This window comes from Papio anubis, chromosome 10, assembly GCF_008728515.1.
Source record: "Papio anubis isolate 15944 chromosome 10, Panubis1.0, whole genome shotgun sequence".
In the NCBI taxonomy this organism is placed as follows: domain Eukaryota; kingdom Metazoa; phylum Chordata; class Mammalia; order Primates; family Cercopithecidae; genus Papio; species Papio anubis.
In genome coordinates this window covers 33,462,470-33,482,470 of record NC_044985.1, presented here as the reverse complement: position 1 = coordinate 33,482,470, position 20,001 = coordinate 33,462,470, and the positions used below count along the sequence as shown (strand labels likewise).

General features: G+C 35.6%; 1 protein-coding gene across 1 annotated transcript; it reads left to right on the top strand.

Annotated features, from left to right (window-relative positions):
• Positions 1 to 1,826: 1,826 nt before the first annotated feature.
• MMADHC (metabolism of cobalamin associated D) lies at positions 1,827 to 19,685 on the top strand. Its single transcript, XM_003907466.4, has 8 exons — positions 1,827 to 1,965; positions 2,480 to 2,540; positions 7,281 to 7,425; positions 9,916 to 10,133; positions 13,055 to 13,160; positions 13,749 to 13,879; positions 18,162 to 18,248; positions 19,159 to 19,685. Exons 2-8 carry the CDS (start codon positions 2,532 to 2,534, stop codon positions 19,351 to 19,353), a joined length of 891 nt encoding a protein of 296 aa, XP_003907515.1. The 5' UTR covers positions 1,827 to 1,965; positions 2,480 to 2,531; the 3' UTR covers positions 19,354 to 19,685.
• The last annotated feature ends 316 nt before the right edge of the window (positions 19,686 to 20,001 follow it).

Sequence of the window (20,001 nt, the reverse complement as noted above, 5' to 3'; positions counted from 1 at the left end):
GATTACAACTGTATTAGGAGCATATAAAATAACTTGACCGAAGCCAGGTAGAGGTAGGATGGAGGGTTGCTGACTTCAGTTGAAAATAAGTGGAGTCTGTAAGATTAAAAGCAAAAGAACTATCCATAAGCATTGTACTCTAATCGGTAAATCTGTTTCTCACAGGTATACCTGAGAACAATTCAGAAACAACTATAGATGTACTCTGAATATGGGTTAACGGTTCTGAATCCATTATACATGTAACCTGTAATTGCACAATTAGGTAAATGGATGGCAGACGATGAGAGCCAAGTGTCTCACACTGGAGTGGGAGGTTACAGATAAGCAAGGGGAGAAGGCTACAATGATCCATGTGGTGCTGGAATTGCACTGAAGATAACAGCTCTAATACTTGAACCTAGAACTCCTGTGTAGCTATCAAATATACAGATGGATACATATATAAATCCTTACAGATATGCATATTTAGTCAGGTTAGCATATGCACGAACATTTCCTTGCTCTGTCAGCTGAGAGGGTCTAGAGGCAACAATATTCCAAATGTCCAAATCTTTATTTCTAATATCATTTTCCATTAGAAGGACCCTTGGCTCTTTGGGGAAGTAGCTGATTCTAGGATTGGGGCAGGGAATATACAAGATGAGCCTGGAGCATCTTATAGAAATTAAGAAAATGCTCAAGAAAAAAATCCATAAACATAAAAAGAGGAGGGTGTGTCAAAAAGACACAAATGCCAACAAAAGGAAATCTCAATAGCCAAAGCTGGAACCAATATGAACAACAAAATAAAGTAGTATTGGATTATAACCCAAAATGTAAAATCAATATCCATGAGTCCATATTGACATAAATGATTGAATACTTAAAGAAATGCAGGAGTACAGACAAATCTCCCATGCAAAAGAATTCCAAATAATTTATGAAGATACTCTGTCCTCATAAAGATGGAGTATAACAATTTCCCATTTCTACAGTTGGGCTGCACAGAGTGATGCCCTTCCAAAGAGAGAGTAACTTCACAGTGGAGAAACCTGACAACCCCTACATTAACAAAGTGATAAAGGTTAGCATCAACAGTAATAAGTCATGTTGATAGTATATACCCTTGACATGACGTGATGAGAAGATCACTTTACCTTACCTCTTAACAAAAAAACCTATAACCTCAGTCAATGCATGAGAAAAATACAGGCAAAACCCAATTGAAGGACATTTGACCAAATGACCGATAAGTCGCTTCAAAATTATTAAGGTTATCAAAAACAAGGAAAGTCTGAGAAACGGTCACAGTCCAGAGAAGCCTGGAGCGACATGGTGTATTCCGGACAGGAACCTGGAACGGAAAAGAATACCAGGCCGAAAAGTAAGGACAGCTGAAATAAAATATAGGCTTATGGGCTTTAGTCAATTTTTAAAAAACGTATTAGATACATGAAAATGATATACGATTTACAAATCCGTCGCCTAATATTTATTTATTGAGCATATTGAGAGCCTGGCACTGTGGTAGGGATGGGAACACAGAAAGAGGTAAGTGTCCTACGCTCAAAAACAGCGAGTCATGAAAAATAAACAACTATGACAAAAAGAACAGAAGACTATCTCCTGGAGGCAGTAAGAAAGGCTTAAGATGGGAAGACTATCAAACGCATCAAGGAGTTCATGAAGATTAATTGACCGCCTAACGCAGGTTGGGAGCCCTCCTCTCCATCCACCCAAATCACCCTCGCCCCACCTTTTCTCCTCCCATGCGTTTAACCCAGTGACAGGTCGGTTCCACGTAGGCCTACTTTGCGCGTGCGCATCATCGGTTCGGAGATCCTTCGCATCGACGCGCTCAGAAACAACTTCTTCTGCCTGGTCACCGCCAGCTTAGGCGCTACCACAGCTGCAGTCGCCGCCGCCATTTTAACGGCAGGAAGAGACTGGTTCTGGGACAGCTGGGGACAGTGGTGGTGCCTGGTACGGACGGTTTCCGCCCACGTTAGCCCCTCCAAACTTGCTCGTGTTAGGGCTACAGCCCTCGGTATTGCCTGTATTTTCACTGGGTCCCTGTCGTTGTCCCCAGCCATCCTGTCCCTCTGTCTTTAGTCTCTTCTCTGCCTCCTCATCCTTCAGCTTAGCCGGAAGCTTTGCCTGGAGCTGTTGTTATGCAGCCCCAACCTCTATTAAAGCAGCCGCTTCGATTCCCGGGACTGAATTGTGGCCGCCCAGCCCCCATTCCCCGCCCCGATCTGGTCCGAGTTTATTTTCCGCGGCTGTAAACCGGAAGGGCTCTGAGCTGCAGTGCCCGCTCCGGGCTGGGGGATCTGTGCCCGGTATGGGGGCGAGTTCTGGCCTCCTTAGGGTACGGGGAGAGCTTGGACTTTGGTCCTGACGTGGTGGAGGACACACCTCCGAAGAGTGGACGTTACCTCAGTTGTCTGTTGTTGGAGTTTAATCGGTCACTCGTCTGTTTTGTTGTGTTCTTTCCCAGGAATAACTTTACCAAAGGAAAGCTATTTTGCGAACTGTCCTCTCCAGTGGAGATGGCCAATGTGAGTACATTATCTCCTAAGAATCAGCATAGTAAACTAGTTTGGGAATGTTAGGAAATGAAAGAACGGGTTTAATTATGATGGCATTGGGTGGCATAGTGTTAGACATAATGTATCAAAAATGTCAGGGGAAGCAAGTGGTGTGAAATTGTGTTATGCTTTGAAGGTGGTAGCATTCTTTTCACTGCAAATATACTTATTTATACAATTTGACTTGTACAGATGTGGAAATTCAAGCACCCTTTCGGTATTTTTAAATACAGCGTTTCAGTAAATATTAGAATCTATGTTTAGGCCCTTTTTTATCTTTTGGGTTAGCTAAACTGAAGGGTGTTTTTTTCTTTTCTTTTAAACAGTTTCTGTATTGGAAGTGACCTTCCAAATCCTACAAAATAAGAACAGGAGATACTCTCACACACCAAAGATATTTATTGACTAACTTTCCAGTGATTAGACACATCCTATCTATAGAATTCATATGTAGCGGTCATAAGACATATATAAAAACAGCTACAACTAAAATATAAAGTAATAATTTTTTTAGAACCTACGTAAAGGTGTAATGCAGATTCAAGGCTTTGTGGAGAGGAGTTTGGGATCACTTCATGAGGGAAACACTTAACTTTTGAAAGGTTTGAAAGATGGGTGAGATTTGTATAGTCTAAAATATGAGCGGGAAGGACAGGAAGATATATTCATAGAACTCCCCACCCCGCCTACCCCTCTGAAAAATTAAAAAGTCATTGCTCCCTGCTAACCTAAATGTAAGATGTGTGAAAGAGATAAGTGAGAGATAAGGTTGAATTGTGAGGTTGGTACCAAGTAAATGAGAACCTTGAATGCCGAACTCAGTAATTTAGACTTTATTCCTTAAATTGTGATTATTCACGTAGAGCTGTGTACTAGGAAGACTTATATGGCAGCAGTTAGGATGGTATTTCTGTAATTGAACATGATATATTAAGTCTAAAGTGTGACTATAGAGACAAGTCATAAGAGTAGATTACTAGTCTGGGCCAAGTTCTACGGTGAATTTTTGCCTGCCCGTAACCTGCACAGAAAAAGAATGCTGTAAAAGAAGTATGTGGCACTTTCAAAGGAGAGAAATTAATTGAAGTAGAATAGAAAGCTGCTATTTGACCTGGTTTTATTTTGGTTTAAATGAATAAATTATAATAGTTCAGTAGGGAAGATCCTTTTGTAAGTCTTTTGTTAGAAAGAAGTTCATATTAAAGTAAATTTTAAGTTTCAGTATCCAAATGTACGTTAACAATTTTTGTGTTAATTTATATGGATTATAAATTCTGGATGGATGTTACTAATGAAATATGCAGATAGGTGTTTCATAACAAGGGGCAAAAATGTTGATGTTTCAGAGTCTAGACAGGTAAATTAAGATGCCTTCATGGGGACTATGACAAAGCCTTTCTGTTAAAAGGGGAGCAGCCTTCCCTTAGCCACAGTGATTTGTTGCTAACTAATGCCATTTGGTTATGTGAGTCCAATACTGCCAGGTCTTCTGAGTTTTCAGGAAGAGCCAAATTTCTGGACCTTTTGTGTAAATATTTCAATTACTCAATGTTTGTATATAATTCAAATATCTTGCAACACTGAGGGCTGCAAAAAATATCTGGATAGATGTGGATGCACTGCATAAACTACCAGTTTTTAGTTTTTGTACAGACTGTATTTTCTCACATGATCAAAAGCAGAACCTAGTCCGAAGGCAGTGCACAAAAGGCACTTTCTTTTTATATACTAATAAGGATTTTAAAGTTAAAACATAATAGCATGTCATCTTCCTAAGTCTAGAAGTTTGAATTTAATCATATATAAAATATGTACTTACCCTCAAACTAGAATGAACTCTCTGCTGTAATTTTGTCTTGCTTTTTGGCAATTACTTTTTATTATGTTCACCAGCTAAACCAGTCATAAAATCTGTCAGGTGGTCAGAAAATACTCCACTTCCACAATTAGAGATTTGAGGTTTTGTTTTTTTTTTTTTTTTGAGTTGCAGTTTCACACTTGTTTTCCAGGCTGGAGGGCAATGGCAGGATCTCCGCTCACTGCAAGCCTGGCTCCCGGGTTCAGGTGGTTCTCCTGTCTCAGCCTCCCGAGTAGCTGGGATTATAGGCACTCACCACCATGCCTGGCTAATTGTCTTTTTTTTTACTTTTAGTAGAGACAGGGTTTCACCATGTTGGCCAGGCTAGACCTCAGGTAATCCACCCGCCTTTGCCTCCCTAAGTGCTGGGATTACAGGCATGAGCCACTGCACCCGGCCAAGATTTGAGAATCTTACAGGTTAACGGGTAAGATTTGAAACAGATTAGTACTGTCATCAACTGTCCCTTTCAGTGGGCAATTTAGATACTGGTTTATTTTGCCATTAAAATGAAATTTGGTGATTGGATTTTCTTAGGCTAGGAACAAAACTAGTATTATATAACTTTTGTTAAAAGTTGTATCACCAAGAAAAGAATGTCAAAATATAATCTAATGGCCTTGATAGACAGGCTGAAATAATAATTAATAATAGGCAATTTTTGAAATAATTTGGATGATCTTCCTTTTGCTTCTGTTTTTTGCTTGTGAAACGATGTGAATGATCGCAGATTGTAGATTAATCATCCTGGAACTAGTTCTAATAACAGTGTATAGAATTGTTATGGAAAGTAAATAAAACAATGTATATGTAAAGCACTTACTATAGAACTTGGACCCATAGTGTCCAACATCAATTGATTATTACTGTTACATGCTCTCAAATATTGTCCCCTTCAGGTAATCTTTTATTTTGCTGCTGCTTATTTTGAGCCCTTGCTGAAAATATTTTTGGAATTTGAAATTTTAGATTCCTTTAGATCTTGGGTGCATTCTCTTAAATATCCTTAGTTGTAAAGGTAAATTTGTAATATATAAACACCCAAAAGTCTGAGTTTGTAAGTAAAAAGCCAAATAATTACCATTTTTGTTTCTTTGGGCAAGTTGGGTACAGACCCCAAGAGAGGCTGCTTAAATTTTAGGCAGACAGAATTATTTGGAGACACGTATCACCAAGGAGGTTATATTTATACAGGTCTTAAAAAGTAAGAATTTGCTAGAATTTTCTGGAACGATAAGGAAACAGTATCTTCTAGAAGAAATCTTACGGCAGTATAAAGAATGAAGAGAAATATGGGAAATGTCGGGGAGATATTTTTATGTGATTGAAAAGTAGAGTAAGGGAAGTGAGGGTAAATTTGTAGGAAATTATGTCAGAAAGACAAAAAGACCAGTTAGGATGCACTCTTATACTTAACGGTGACAAAGGTGGAAGGAAAAAATAGGTTGAATTTTAGAATACTCTACTTTGTGAAAGGGAAATAGAATAATTCTCAAGTGTCAGATGGCTGGATTTTTCCAATATCCTAGTAACTAATTTTCACACCACCTCTCTACTGCTCCTCCAGTCCATTTTTTATACCGCCCTTAGTGGTACATTTCTTGAAACAGCCTTTGTTTTTGTCAGTTTACTCTGACTCTTTCCTGCCTACAAATTAAAATTCTGACTATCTTGATGTAACAAGCCCTTTACCATCTGAGTTAAATATACAGTCTTATATAGTTGCTCATAAGTTCAATTTCAAACCTTTTTTTTATTGCATTCTTATACCTACCCTCACTGAATTTGTCACTCTTTGAAATATGTCTCTATTCCTTTGTTCCTGAAAGTCACTGGTTGAAATGCACCTTTTCCCAAGCAAATTTTTATTGTCTTCAAAGCTTAGTATATCCTCCATGAAATTAATTACCTTTTCTCCCAAAGATTTCTTAATAATTATTCAGATCTTTTCATGGGATTTCACAGATGATTTGGTGTTTGTTCTTAATATCTTTTTCACTAAACTGAGAGTTGCCAGTGTGTGTGTGTGTTTTAATACAAATATCCGGATAGTGCATATTTTAGACTTTGTGGGCCATAGAATCTCTCTTGTAACTACTTAACTGTGCCATTATGGTGGGAAAGTGACCATAGGCAATACATAAATTAGTATGGCTATGTTACAGTAAAACTTTATTTACTAAAACAGTGGGCTGTATTGGGAAATTATTCGCCAATCCCTGCATTAAATTGTTCTGACCCAAGTACTTTGTGAAAAATTTTATGAATGAAAGATATTTACACATTCATCCATTGTAATACGTGATCTCACAGTCTAGTAAGTGAACATACAAGTAGAAAAAAATGTACCACAAAGATACGTGCTGAAATGGAGAAAAGCAGACATTGCCGTGAAACCACAATGAAAGGACAGTATGGGAGAGAATTAGCATAATTTATAGCAGTAAAAGAAGAGAGGAAAGTTCGAAAGTAACAGATTTTGGTCCAAAGAGATGTTTTGAGAGTTCTTTATTGAGGATAGAAGAATCTTCTTCGTTGTGCTACCTTTTTAGTGTGTCTAAGTAAGACAACTTTTAGATGTCTATTCTCGCATGTGTGACACTCTTGAATTCTAGCCTTTATTGAAAAGTACATAGACTTTTACCCAAACTAACTCATTGTTTTTTTTCAATATTTATTTTTAGTTTTAAAATTACAAATACACATAATGCTTGTCATATAGTAGGTGTTCAGTAAAAGTAGAATGTTGGTTTTTAAAAGAACCTTGCAGTGTGAAGATTTGCCAGAGATTATCTATGTAAGTATAACATTTATATTCAGAAGAAATAATTTTAATTTTGTGTCATTTTTAGGTGCTTTGTAACAGAGCCAGACTGGTTTCCTATCTCCCAGGATTTTGCTCTTTAGTTAAAAGGGTTGTCAATCCCAGAGCCTTTTCGACTGCAGGATCGTCAGGTTCAGATGAGTCTCATGTGGCCGCTGCACCTCCAGATATATGCAAGTGAAAGTTGTTATTGCTTTACTTATAATTGTTTCAAAACATTTCTAGTTGTATTTCCTCTAATATTTCTTCTTAAGGCTTAATGGATTTTTCTGAAGTTGTGTTTATTCTGTTGAAAATGAATCACAGCTCTGCCTAAATATATTTATGTCAGAAAGCTACAGTATAAAAAAGGAAGAAAGAATAAGTACTGGTTTCTAAAACTTCTTAAACTTTTTCTATCTTCAAACATAGAGTCTTCCCTGAAACAAATCTCCTTTTGGTCCTGTTAAACCATATTATTATTTCTTCCCATTCTTTGCTAAATTTCATAAGTGTACCTTGTACTTTTTATGTGTTAGTGTTTATTTAACTTACCTGCTTTCTACAAAGTCTATTTCTTCTCATCTGTTTGGTACACCGCTACCATGCTAATCATTCTAAAATATTTTAACCACGTCACTTTCTTGAAAAACCTGTTACCTTTCATTGCTTTCAGCAGTAGTTCCCAGACTAACGTCAAGCCATGAAGCATTATTCAAGGTTAAAAAGAAAAAGTGGGGGTACGGGGGATAGTCTCTGTGGTAGGTAAGTTTGAGAAATGCTATATGCCATATACCTGTCTTGGAGGCTTATAATGCACACTAAAATATTAAAGACTCTTAGAAACTTAACCTAATGTGTCCCAAAGATATTGGACATGGAATCCTTTTTTCATGGCACACACTACTTACAGTGTAATTTAAGTTCACTTGAGCATTCAGAGCCGTCCATCCTGCTCCAAGTTTTCTAACTCTCTGACTACTCCCCAATTTACATCACCCGAAGACTAACCATATATTTATAATAAATGAAAGATTTGCCATTCAAATTATGTAAGGGATTGGTATCTGGAATATATAAAGAATTTGTAATAGATCAATAGGAAAAGACAACCCGAAAGAAAAATCAGAAAACAAAAGGACATGAATAGGCCTTTCCCAGAAAAGAAAACCTAAAATGACCAGTAAACATACGGTCAAATCCACTGCCCAAATCTATTAATATGGGACGTGTGTTTTCTGTAAAGAGAACTAGAGATTGTTAGACCTTTAAAAACCATCTTGTTCAAAAATAGCTAACAGGTTTTCTCTTGGGAAGTGACTTGAGTAGTCATTAGTGGCTGTCTGTATAGAGCCTTGTTAGTCAACATGATCTGCATCAGTGTCATTTAGGAGCTTGTTAGAAATGCAAAATCTTGAGCCCCACTCCAGACCTGTTAAATCAGAATCTGCATTTAAACTAGATCCCAGATGTATCTTAAGTACACCTTTAGAGTCTGAGAAGCATTGGACTAGAGTTTATGTTGAGAATCTTGAGACATCGTCTGGGTTCAGCAGGAAATGGTTCCATGATTGATGGGCGATGTATGTCCTAAGTGTGGAAGAGGGATATGGTGGCTCATGATCTAGGAATGAGGCAGCCATACTGACATAGCCATTTTCAGTTACTTAGTTCTCTGACAGGATATTTTTAAATATCTATTTTTATTGCTAAGTAATATGCATAGCAGTTGTCCCTGTTTCTGTAAGCCCAAATCGCCACTCTGAGTAATTTTTAGTTTAATTTTCTACTTTATTCTCTTCTGAATCTTTTTGAATTTTTTGTAAGTTAGTATTGTTTTTAAGTTTTAAGTGAATAAAGTAATGTGGTTTGTTCTGTATTTGCAATCCATGTTAACTCACGTGGCTGGTAAACAGAGCATTAGGTCACGTGATGCATAATTTTTTTTCCCATTCATGTTTTGTGCCACCAGATAACAGCAGCAGAATGACCCTCTCCAGACGACCATTACTAAGTTTAGCGTCTTTCATTTTAGATCTTCTCTTTACTTAAAAACATGGGCCTGGCACAGTGGCTCATGACTATAATCCCAACACTTGGGGAGGCTGAGGGAGGAGGAGACCTTGTCTCTACCAAAAATAAACAAAATTAGCTGGGCATGGTGGTGTGCACCTGTGGTTCCAGCTACTTGCGAGGCTGAGGTGGACCGCAGAGGTCAAGGCTTCAGTGAGCTGCGATCACACCACTGTACTACAGCCTGGATGACAGAGACCTGTCTCAAAAACAAAACAGAACGAAACAATACACAAATATGAGGATGTAAATGTTATTATACATGCTGTTCTTTGACTTAGCTTTTTCTTTTAATGCATTGTATCCTGGATTTCATTCAGTGTCAGTACGTAAAGGTTTATTGTCTTCTTTTTAATGACATTCAAGCATTTCTTAGTATGGATTATTTTATTCAGTCTTTCCCCTAATAACAGACTTGCCTATAATCTGTCAATCAGTTGCTTTGATTAGTGTTTTGGAAACAATAGGAAACTATCTATATTCACATGGGAAAACAGATTTTAAAGATCTTTTAGATAAAAATATACATAATTTTAAGAAGAACATTCTTTCAGTTTACCAATATACTTGACTATTAAGGAGAAACTGTTCCTTTTGTTGTTTCTCTTCAGGCTCTCGAACAGTGTGGCCTGATGAAACTATGGGACCCTTCGGACCTCAAGATCAGAGGTTCCAGCTTCCTGGGAACATAGGTTTTGATTGTCACCTCAATGGGACTTCTTCACAGAAGAAAAGCCTGGTTCATAAAACTTTGCCTGATGTTCTAGCAGAACCTTTATCAAGTGAAAGACATGAGTTTGTGATGGCACAATATGTGAATGAATTTCAGGTAAATTGTTGGTAACATTTATTGTGGTTTCCTGATTGTTAATGCCATATTACTCTTGATTATTATAAGCATATTACTTTTGTTGAAAAAGTTAAAAATCAATTCCAATACCTGTATATACAAAAACAGCATATATAGCTTTGGAAGACTTGGCATTGTCCTCTACAAAGTGTTTGCTATATAATTTTTGTACTGTAGATTATAATATTTTTAAAATATTTCTTCAAAAATATGTTTTTAAGTATAGATATAATGTAATTATATCTATATACTGGAAATTTAGGTTTCCTGTTTTTCACTTTTAATAAATGGCAATTAAATTTGTACATGGATCTGATTCCAACTGGTTCTGTATTCCTCTAGCCATTTAAAAGCTTAAGAAAAATTTGAGATCTCTGAAATTGTTCAGATATAATAATAAAAAGGACCCAGTTTCATAAGTTTATTTTTTCTTAAATAATTTCTTAAGGTTGGTTTTTTTTTTCATTTTTAAACATTTTTAACTTGCATTCGTGATTGTTTAAAGTGGAAAGCTACATGCAATTCAGGGTTCCTGTCAAACCCCTGATGTTTATCATTTTTCATATTTTTGCATAGTTTTAGGCTGAGTTTTTTTTTTTTTTTAATCAAAGCCATATTATAAGCAGCAGCAAACCTTACTTTTGAGTTATATTAGATGACCTGACACTGAGACACAGTTGACCAGTCCTATGTTTTTATCAGATAATTCCTTCTCAGCCTTCTTGGCTTCTTGTTCTTCCTGTCAATTAAATTACATTTCCCCTAAGTTTCTGTCCTACAACTTCTCATTTGAATCAACCCTTGGTCACTTAATCCGTTGGCCTCCTCCACAGTCTATGTTTTTATAATTTCTAATTCAGTATTTCTCTTTCTGACATTTCCAGTTCTATATTTCTGTATGCCTACTGAACCATCTTTGTTTGGATGTCCCGCAAGTTCCCAGATTTTGTGTGTCTAATACTGAAGTAATATTTTTTTTTTCCCTTAAAAACCTGTTCTAACTCCCGTATAACCAATACTGTTAGTGGAATAACCATCCTCCCCTTTCTCCTAAGATAAAACTTAGAGCACCAACCTTCTCTCTCTCTATCGTATCACTATAAATAATATAAAAATCACATCGCTTTTTTCTCTCAAGTTGCTCCTAAAATATTAGTGTCCTTTCAATTCTTTGCCAGAGTTCAAGGCCTGTTTGTCTTACCTGGATTTTTAGAGTCATTATAGCATGACACACAATGAAGATAGAATAAATCTGGGTTTAAAGATTGACTCTGCAGCTTACTTAATTTTGTGACCTCGAGGAAAATACTTAACCTTTCTAAGCTCCTGTTTCTTTTTTGTTGTTGTTGTCGTTTTGTTTGTTTTTTTGTTTCGAGATGAAGTCTCGCTTCATCTCGTTTTGAGATGAAGTCACCAGGCTGGAGTGCAGTGGTGCGATCTTGACTCACTGCAACCTCCGACTCCCTAGTTCAAGTGATTCTCCTGCCTCAGCCTGCTGCATTTTAGTTACTTAGCCAATTTCTGTTCTGTAGCTGAGATTACAGGCGCGCACCACCACACCCGACTAATTATTGTATTTTTAGTAGAGGTGGGGTTTCACCGTGTTGGCCAGGATGGTCTCGATCGCCAGACCTCGTGATCCGGCTGCCTCGGCCTCCCAAAATTCTGGGATTACAGGCGTGAGCCACCATGCCTGGCCACTCCTGTTTCTTTATATGTCAAATGAGGATAGTAATAATCTCTAGTCCACAAGATTTTTTTTTTTTTTTTGAGACAGAGGTTTGCTCTGTTGCCCAGGCTGGAGTGCAATGGCACGATCTTGGCTCATTGCAACCTCTGCCTCCCAAGTTCAAGCAGTTCTCATGCCTCACCCTCCCAACGAGCAGGGATTACAGGCATATGCCACCATTCCTGGCTAATTTTTGCATTTGATATTGCTATTTCTCATTGCCTGTAGACTAAAGTCCAAATTTCTTAATGCTGAATAAATGGCATTTCACAATTTTGATCCCTTATCCTTCCCACCTTATCTGCCACTACTTCCTATTCCCTCTGTACTCCAGCCACAACATACTTGCCATTTTTCTTGAATACAACATTCTGTGTCTTTGCACTTTATTGTCTTTTGCTGCACTGTTTTTCCTCCTGAATTCATAATCTCTATACCACCTATTTTTTACCTGTCAGATATATTAACTTGTAGCTCAAATATCACCATTTCAATCATTTCCTGATTCTTCCCAGCAAGGTGTTTCTTCCTCATCTGTGCCCCTAGAAGACTTTATTCGTAACTCGATAGCACTTGTCATATTGAATTGCATTTATTTGCTTGTGCTTTTTTTTTTTATTAGGCCTGAAATCGCTGAAAGTAAGGACTGAATTTTTTACCATTGCAGTGCCTTCTCCTGTCATAGTGCCTGATGTATAGTAGGCTCTCAGTAAATTTCAGTTGAATAAAAGCCTCTAAGCTCTTCCTGTCGGAGAGGCTGTATTATTTAGTCATGTATCTTGTAAGTTAGTATCATTATCCCCATTTTACAGATTATAGAAGAAAAGATAATTAAATATATTACCATAAAATAGAGGACGTAACATTATGAGACACATTATGGCATTTTAGTTACTTAGCCAATTTCTGTTCATAGCAAGTTTTAGAATATCAGTATATTTATATAGTCATGCTCTGCTGTATTCACATTTTTTGAACTTCCAAATCTTATATTCATTGTAGAGAAAAGTTTGAGTAAATGAAAAAACATCATTACCTCACCTCCCAGATAGATTATAATTATTTGTAAAAACAAACAAAAAGCTTTCTAAGGAAGACAAGTTTATAACAGGCAAGATACCGTTCTATTTGAACTCCAGATTTTGTTGACTTACATCCTTGTTCTCCTTAGGGTAATGATGCACCTGTTGAACAAGAAATTAACAGTGCAGAAACTTACTTTGAAAGTGCCAGAGTAGAGTGTGCAATACAAACATGTCCGGAATTGCTGCGAAAAGGTACGTCATGCTTTATATTTTGAAGCACTGTTACTAATTTTTTAATATGTTGAATAATGTCCTCTATAGAAATTGGAATGCTCTATACCTTAATATCATATTTTACTGTATCTGGCTGGAAGTGATTGCATGACCAAGATAAAGGCTTTCAAATGTCCTGTGACATCTGACCTCATGCTGCCATTAGATAGGAAGAGTAAAATTTTTATAACTTTTTTCCTAAGGGTAAATTAAAGTCATTTTTACTCCTGGGTGATCATTAGAGTTATAATTTTATGAGTTAATATAATACTGAAAAATCTTAGTAGGCATTTTTGAAAATTATATTAACCCCAAATAATGTGTAATCCTATTTACCCTTCAGGATTGTTGGTATTAATATTTCAGTTCATCCAACAAAAGCAGAAGTAAACAAAACTAAGTTTAATTTTACCCTTTTCAAAAATAATATACATTTATAAAAATCTAATGCCACAGTAATTTTACTTAATCAGCATTTTTCTAAAGAAGTACTTTTAACCTTCTTTAAAAATTTGTTCTTTAGAAATCAAATTCTTTTCTACCTGGAATATTTATTCTTATTTGTAGATTTTGAATCACTGTTTCCAGAAGTAGCTAATAGCAAACTACTGATTCTGACTGTAACACAGAAAACTAAGAATGATATGACTGTTTGGAGTGAAGAAGTAGAAATTGAAAGAGAAGTGCTCTTAGAAAAGGTAATTCTTTCAATTGCTAATAATTTAATTTTATGGTCACTAAGTAACAGTGAACCAGTGTCTTAAAATGATGACTTTTTAAGGTCATTTAAAGGTCATTTCCACCCTTTATTCATTTTCCTCCAAAGTGTTGTAATGCTAAAGGACTTACATTTTTTTTGAGAATAAAAGTGCTTTTTTAGTATCCTTAAAATTTTAGATTCTGTTTATTACTTTCCTCAATTTATTTTTTAAAAGTCTATTTTGGAAAATTTGGAAAATGACAAAAAGGTAAAATTAACTCTTTATCCTTCTCCCCTCAGCCTCCCCCTCCCCCTCCTCCTCCATCTCCCCCTTTATCTCCCCATCTTCCCTTTCTCCTGGGCTTAGAACATGTCAAATAATGAGTGAAAATTATGCCAGCTCTCTCCAAGAGTAAACAGTAACAGTGTGCAATACAATAACAGTATAATAATGTTTACCCACGTTTTTTTCTGTGTTTTGCTTTTAACCTAAAGTATGCTTTGACATGTTTCCATACTTACACATAGATATATTTCATTCTTTATAAAATCTGCATAGCATTATATCACATGGGTAAACCATAAACTTTTTAAATTATTTAAGAATTTTAACCGGGTGCAGTGGCTCCCACCTATAATTCCAACACTTTGGGAGGCTGAGGCCAGAGGATTGCTTGAGTCCGGGAGTTTGAGACCAACCTGGGCAATGTTGTGAGACCCTGTCTCTACAAAAAAAAAAAAATTATCCAAGTGTAGTGATGCGCACCTGTAGTCCTAGCTACTCTGGAGGCTGAGGTGGCAGATCACTGGAGCCTGAGAGGCCGAGCTGTAGTGAGCCTTGATGGTGCCACTGCACTTCAGTCTGAGCAACAAAGTGAGACCTCCCATCTCTTATAAAAGAAGTTTCTTAGTCATTTATAAGTTTAAAATCCAACTTTTGCTATTATAGGCAACAAGCAGTGACAATCTTTTTACAAATACTTTTATGCATGCTAATATCTATAGATTCCTAAATAGAGAGTTGCTGAATCAGTGTGTATCTACCTTTTAAATTTTGATAAGACACTTCCAATTTGCCCACCAAAAAGATTGTTCTAGTATATAAACTGTCATGCTAGCTTACCCTGGGTGTTAGCAGTTCTTTCCAACTCAGGTTAGCTAAGGGGTTCAAGTCACTAACTTGAATTTAAAAATCCCGTTAGTGATTTCTATGCAGGATATTAGGAATTATTTTATGTTTTCTTTCGGATTAGATGTATGGTTTTTATTTGTAAAAGTATTGTAATTTACATATTCAGCAATATTATAATTTCACATTTAAATGTCATATAGCTGCTAATAGATTTTGTGTGGTTTTTAACAATCACAAGCATATTATATAGTGATTAACAAAAGAGTTAGAGAGGCGTAGGATATTTTCTATTTACAGATTAAAATAATGCTTAGTAAATATATACTCACCACTATCATTGAAGTGCTAGAATATTATCACATGTATATTGCATTAGTTTTAATTTTTGGTCAGTTTAAGATTCTGAACCTAATTTGATAGTGACTCCAGTATAGTTCTAAGTTAGTTTCCTGTAACCAGTTTCAGGGCTTTGAATGGCAACATGCTTCAACTTGAGAGTTTTAATTTTATAATGACTGAAGCTATTTTATTTTCTGTGAAAAAAGATTTTTTTGATTAAAGATTTCTTCGTGATTATTTTGGAACCACACCTAGCTCTCCAAGTAAATATTTGATATTTTATGGTTTAAATCTATTCTAATTTTTTCCAGCAGATGTCAGTGTTGGTGAACAGAAATCCTAAGAAAAATACTTCAGCTTTGTGTTAATTTGAGATTCTTTCAGTTAACCTTTGTAAACATTTGATTGCATTGCATTGTTTTGCTCTCCTTGTAGTTTATGTATGATACATCTGTTCATTAAATTGAAATACATTTTAATGACTGTTTTCTAAGCCATATTCAGTAGTTTTCCTATTTTTAAGAATTGTGAGGATTAATAAAATACAGCAATAAATATTAAATATGGAAGATAACCTAAAGAATACAGTATTATCTTAATGGTTATTGTTAGTTTACAGGAAAGTATTAAGAGAAAAGTTACCTTAGATCAACTAACTTTTTCTGGAAGGGGTGTTAAAAGACAAATTATCACAAATTTAAAGATCTAATTGGTTTTGATTTGAAATTCTAGAATCAAGCAACGCCTCATTCTGTAAAATAGATTGTTACAAACAGCTAAGCAGAGGAGGCTGGCTTTATACATGGCAAAGAGCTGGAGAAAGCAGCAATAGGAAACGAGAAGCAGATTATTCCTTTCAAAGTTACTTTCCTTATAGGGTTAAAACACAGGTGGCTTTCTTATGCTGGCTCAGGTAAACTAGGCCCATTCTGATTGGTTGCTGTGAATCTTGGTTTTTTTGTTGTTTGTTTGTTTGAAAACTAGTCTGTTTCAGAATTCAGTTAGATTAGGCAGTACCTAGCATGAGTGACTCCATTCTGGTTTGGTCTCATCTCCTGCGACCTAGTGCAGGAGGCTAGTCCAAAACAAGGAGCTCCCATAAAATTTGTTTAACAGGGGCCAAATAGTAAAAATTTTAGCTTTTATAGGCCTTAGGGTCTCAGCTACCCAGCTCTACCCCTGTGTTGTTAAAGCATCTGTAGACAATATGTAAATGAATTGCCATGGCTGTGTCCACTAAAACTGTTTATCCAAACAGGCACCAGATCAGATTTGGCCCTTGGACAGTAGCTTACTAACCTCTGAATTACAATAAAGTCTTGATTTAAGGCTTGGACTTTTGGAGATCTCAGCTGAAATACCACAATTAGTCAGTAAGGTCTTTTCATTCTGGGTGGGTCGGAAATCCATGTCTCCCAGCACTGCATGACACATGGATCTCTAGGCCTCTCGGAATCTTGCCTCATGAGTGCACAGCTCAGCCCTTAGCTAAGAAACTATGGTGAATAGTTCTGCAGCCTAACTCAGGAGCCCATTTTATGTATCTCCTTCATTTCCAGTACCTTGCCTTACAAATCCCAGGTGCCTCAGCTGTCTCGAACTCTTGCTTTCTACCTCCTCAGCTCCAGTGACAGCATCATTTTGCTTGGGCTCTAGTTCTTTGCCCTGTGACAGGCAAATGTCCACAGACAGAAAGCTGGAGCAAATATGGGGATTTTTTCATTTGTTTCCCTTCTCTCAAAGGTCTTGTCTCACCTGTTGTTCAGGGTCTAAAAATAGTTACCTTGTATATTTTGATCAGTTTTATAGTTTTACAACAGGATTACGAGTTCAGTACCTGTTAACTCTGTTACGGCCAGAAGTGGAACTGTGCCCTTGATTTTTTTGTTTTGTTTTGTTTTTTGAGACGGAGTCTGTCTGTCGCCCAGGCTGGAGTGCTGTGGCATGATCTCGGCTCACTGCAACTTCTGCCTCCCAGGTTCAAGCAATTCTTCTGCCTCAGCCTCCCGAGTAGCTGTGTACCCTTGTTTTTAAACATTCATGATCTCTTCTTTATTTCAACATTGTAATCTGGTCTTAGTATTTGTTACTGTCTTTTCACTACTTAGACTTCTGATAAAGCTAATAAAATAGCTTATAAATTAGGATGGTAAGACCACAATTTTTATACATGCACATGGTAGTAGTTAATTGTACACTATACAAAAGATAGAGAAGAGTATATAATGAAAAGCAAGTACCTTGTTTAAGTACACCATTTACCAGGTTATATTATTTTTATGTGTTTTTTCAGAATGATTTCATGACTATGTGAGTAGATAGATGTATTTTGAAGGACACACAAACAAATGTTTTTAAACAACTTTCTTTCAAACGAATGAATGTTTCAGATCTTTTCACTAAGAGCATTTTGTTTTCCTTTACCTATTTCTATTAAAATACCTATTTAGTATTTTACCTGTATCTGTTATCACCGTAATAATAGAAAATAGCAACCATAGTTGATAGTTTATGACAGATTCAGAAGTTAGTAGCATAGAACTGATTAGAAGTAGTTCATAAAGTAAGAAAGAATTCAAAAGAAAATGTGTAGAATTTAGTCTTTTTAAAATAAAGTGTTGTATTTACAATCTTCTGGAATGGTCAAAATAATCTTATGCTTTTATAGTCTAATTTGCTATTGGTTTTTATTTTTTATTAATCTTGAGTTCTTTTCTGAAACAAGATAGTCACTTAAAATTTTATTTAAAAATAAAACAATCTCTAGTAATGCTATCTTTAAGCATATTATTTGTGACTTTCAATGCAGTTCATCAACGGTGCTAAGGAAATTTGCTACGCTCTTCGAGCTGAGGGATATTGGGCTGACTTTATTGACCCATCATCTGGTTTGGCAGTGAGTAATTATCATTTGAAAATCAAATTATGTGAAGTAGAGATGATTTTTATTATAAAATTTGTTTATAACTTTGGTAATAGATTAAGACTTTTTAAAAATCTCACAATTTTACCCAAATAAATACTACTGTGAGTCATTGGAATTCACAACTTTTGAGAGACCTCTATCACTCACAGTTAAGTTTCTCCATCACTTCAATTTTTTTAATTAGAAATGTTTTTACTTTCTGTTCTCACTAGTAGATATTATATATTTGAGTTGCATTGCATGAGTGTGTTTACTTTTTATAAGTTGAAAACTATAAATTGGTACAGTCTAGTTTCTGTAAGGAAGAAATAATTATTATTAGAATTAATTGATTAAAATACAGGTGGTAAAAATAAATACTTAGACCAGTAAATTTTTGGAAATTAACATTTATAAGGTTATACTTTGAAGAAATAACTGAACTACCACTGTAGTCACATTTTAAATTCTGGATATATCTTTCAGTAACAAGTAGTAATCAAATCATTTTCTGAATCTTAAGATAGGAATATATACCATTTCTTCTCAAAGTCAAATAAGATATCGAGAAATGGAAAACTTGCTTGGTCTTTAGTTTCCTTGTCTTGAAAATGATGGTGAACTATAGATAATTGTCTAAGGTTTATTCCATCTTTAAAGGATGTGCAATAGTATGCGTTTGATTCTAGGTAACATGAAATTTGCTAGATCATTTCACATTTCCGGAATGCATAGGAATTGGGGAAAAGGGGTGTTAAGGCAGTTTAAGTGTTGCATGTGACTTTTTACTTAGTTTTTTAAATATTTGGAATATTAAAGTAGATAGGTGTCATGTTTACCTAAAAATTATTACTAAAATGTCTTTCTTACTAATGAAAATACTTCATTTTTATTTCCTCAGTTTTTTGGACCATATACAAACAACACTCTTTTTGAAACTGACGAACGCTACCGACATTTAGGATTCTCTGTTGATGACCTTGGATGCTGTAAAGTGATTCGTCATAGTCTCTGGGGTACCCATGTAGTTGTAGGAAGTATCTTCACTAATGCAACACCAGACAGCCATATTATGAAGAAATTAAGTGGAAATTAGCAGAAATGTCATTTGCTGTACTATTTGTATGTGATCTTTGGATTGATCTATAAACAGTCAGACTAAAGTTTTTAAAATAGACTTATTTCTAAGTATTTATTTCAGCATTTATGAATTTACAACATTGGCAAGTGATTTGGGACTTTAAAATTGCAAATCTTCGTTATTCATATCATTGAATACACATTGAGCACATCCACATTGTATGGGATGTGGTAATTAGCTTGTAACCAGGGTATGATCTGCTATTGTTATTTCTCCCCGTTTTTGGAAAAAGGCCTCAGTTTTAATTATTTTCTTCCCAAAATAAATCACACATTTGGTTACAATAATGTGTGTTTTCATTACAATATTTTTAAAATACCATCATTATTGATTCTTAAGTTTCTGTAGTAATCTTTTTAAAGTTCTTTTTAATAATGCAATTGAGAATTTTGGATTCATTGTAGGCTTTACTTTTTCAAATTTTCTTTTATCTTTATTGTCTATTAAAGTGTTGTGGTACCAGTCTGAGTATTACTTTGAAATAATTTATGTTCAGGAAAAGAAGAAGAAGGATAATATATCTTTAAACACACGAATCTTGTCCTTATCCCTACTAAAAAAGGTAATTCTCTCTTAACTCCTGAGTTGAGACAGATAAATAAA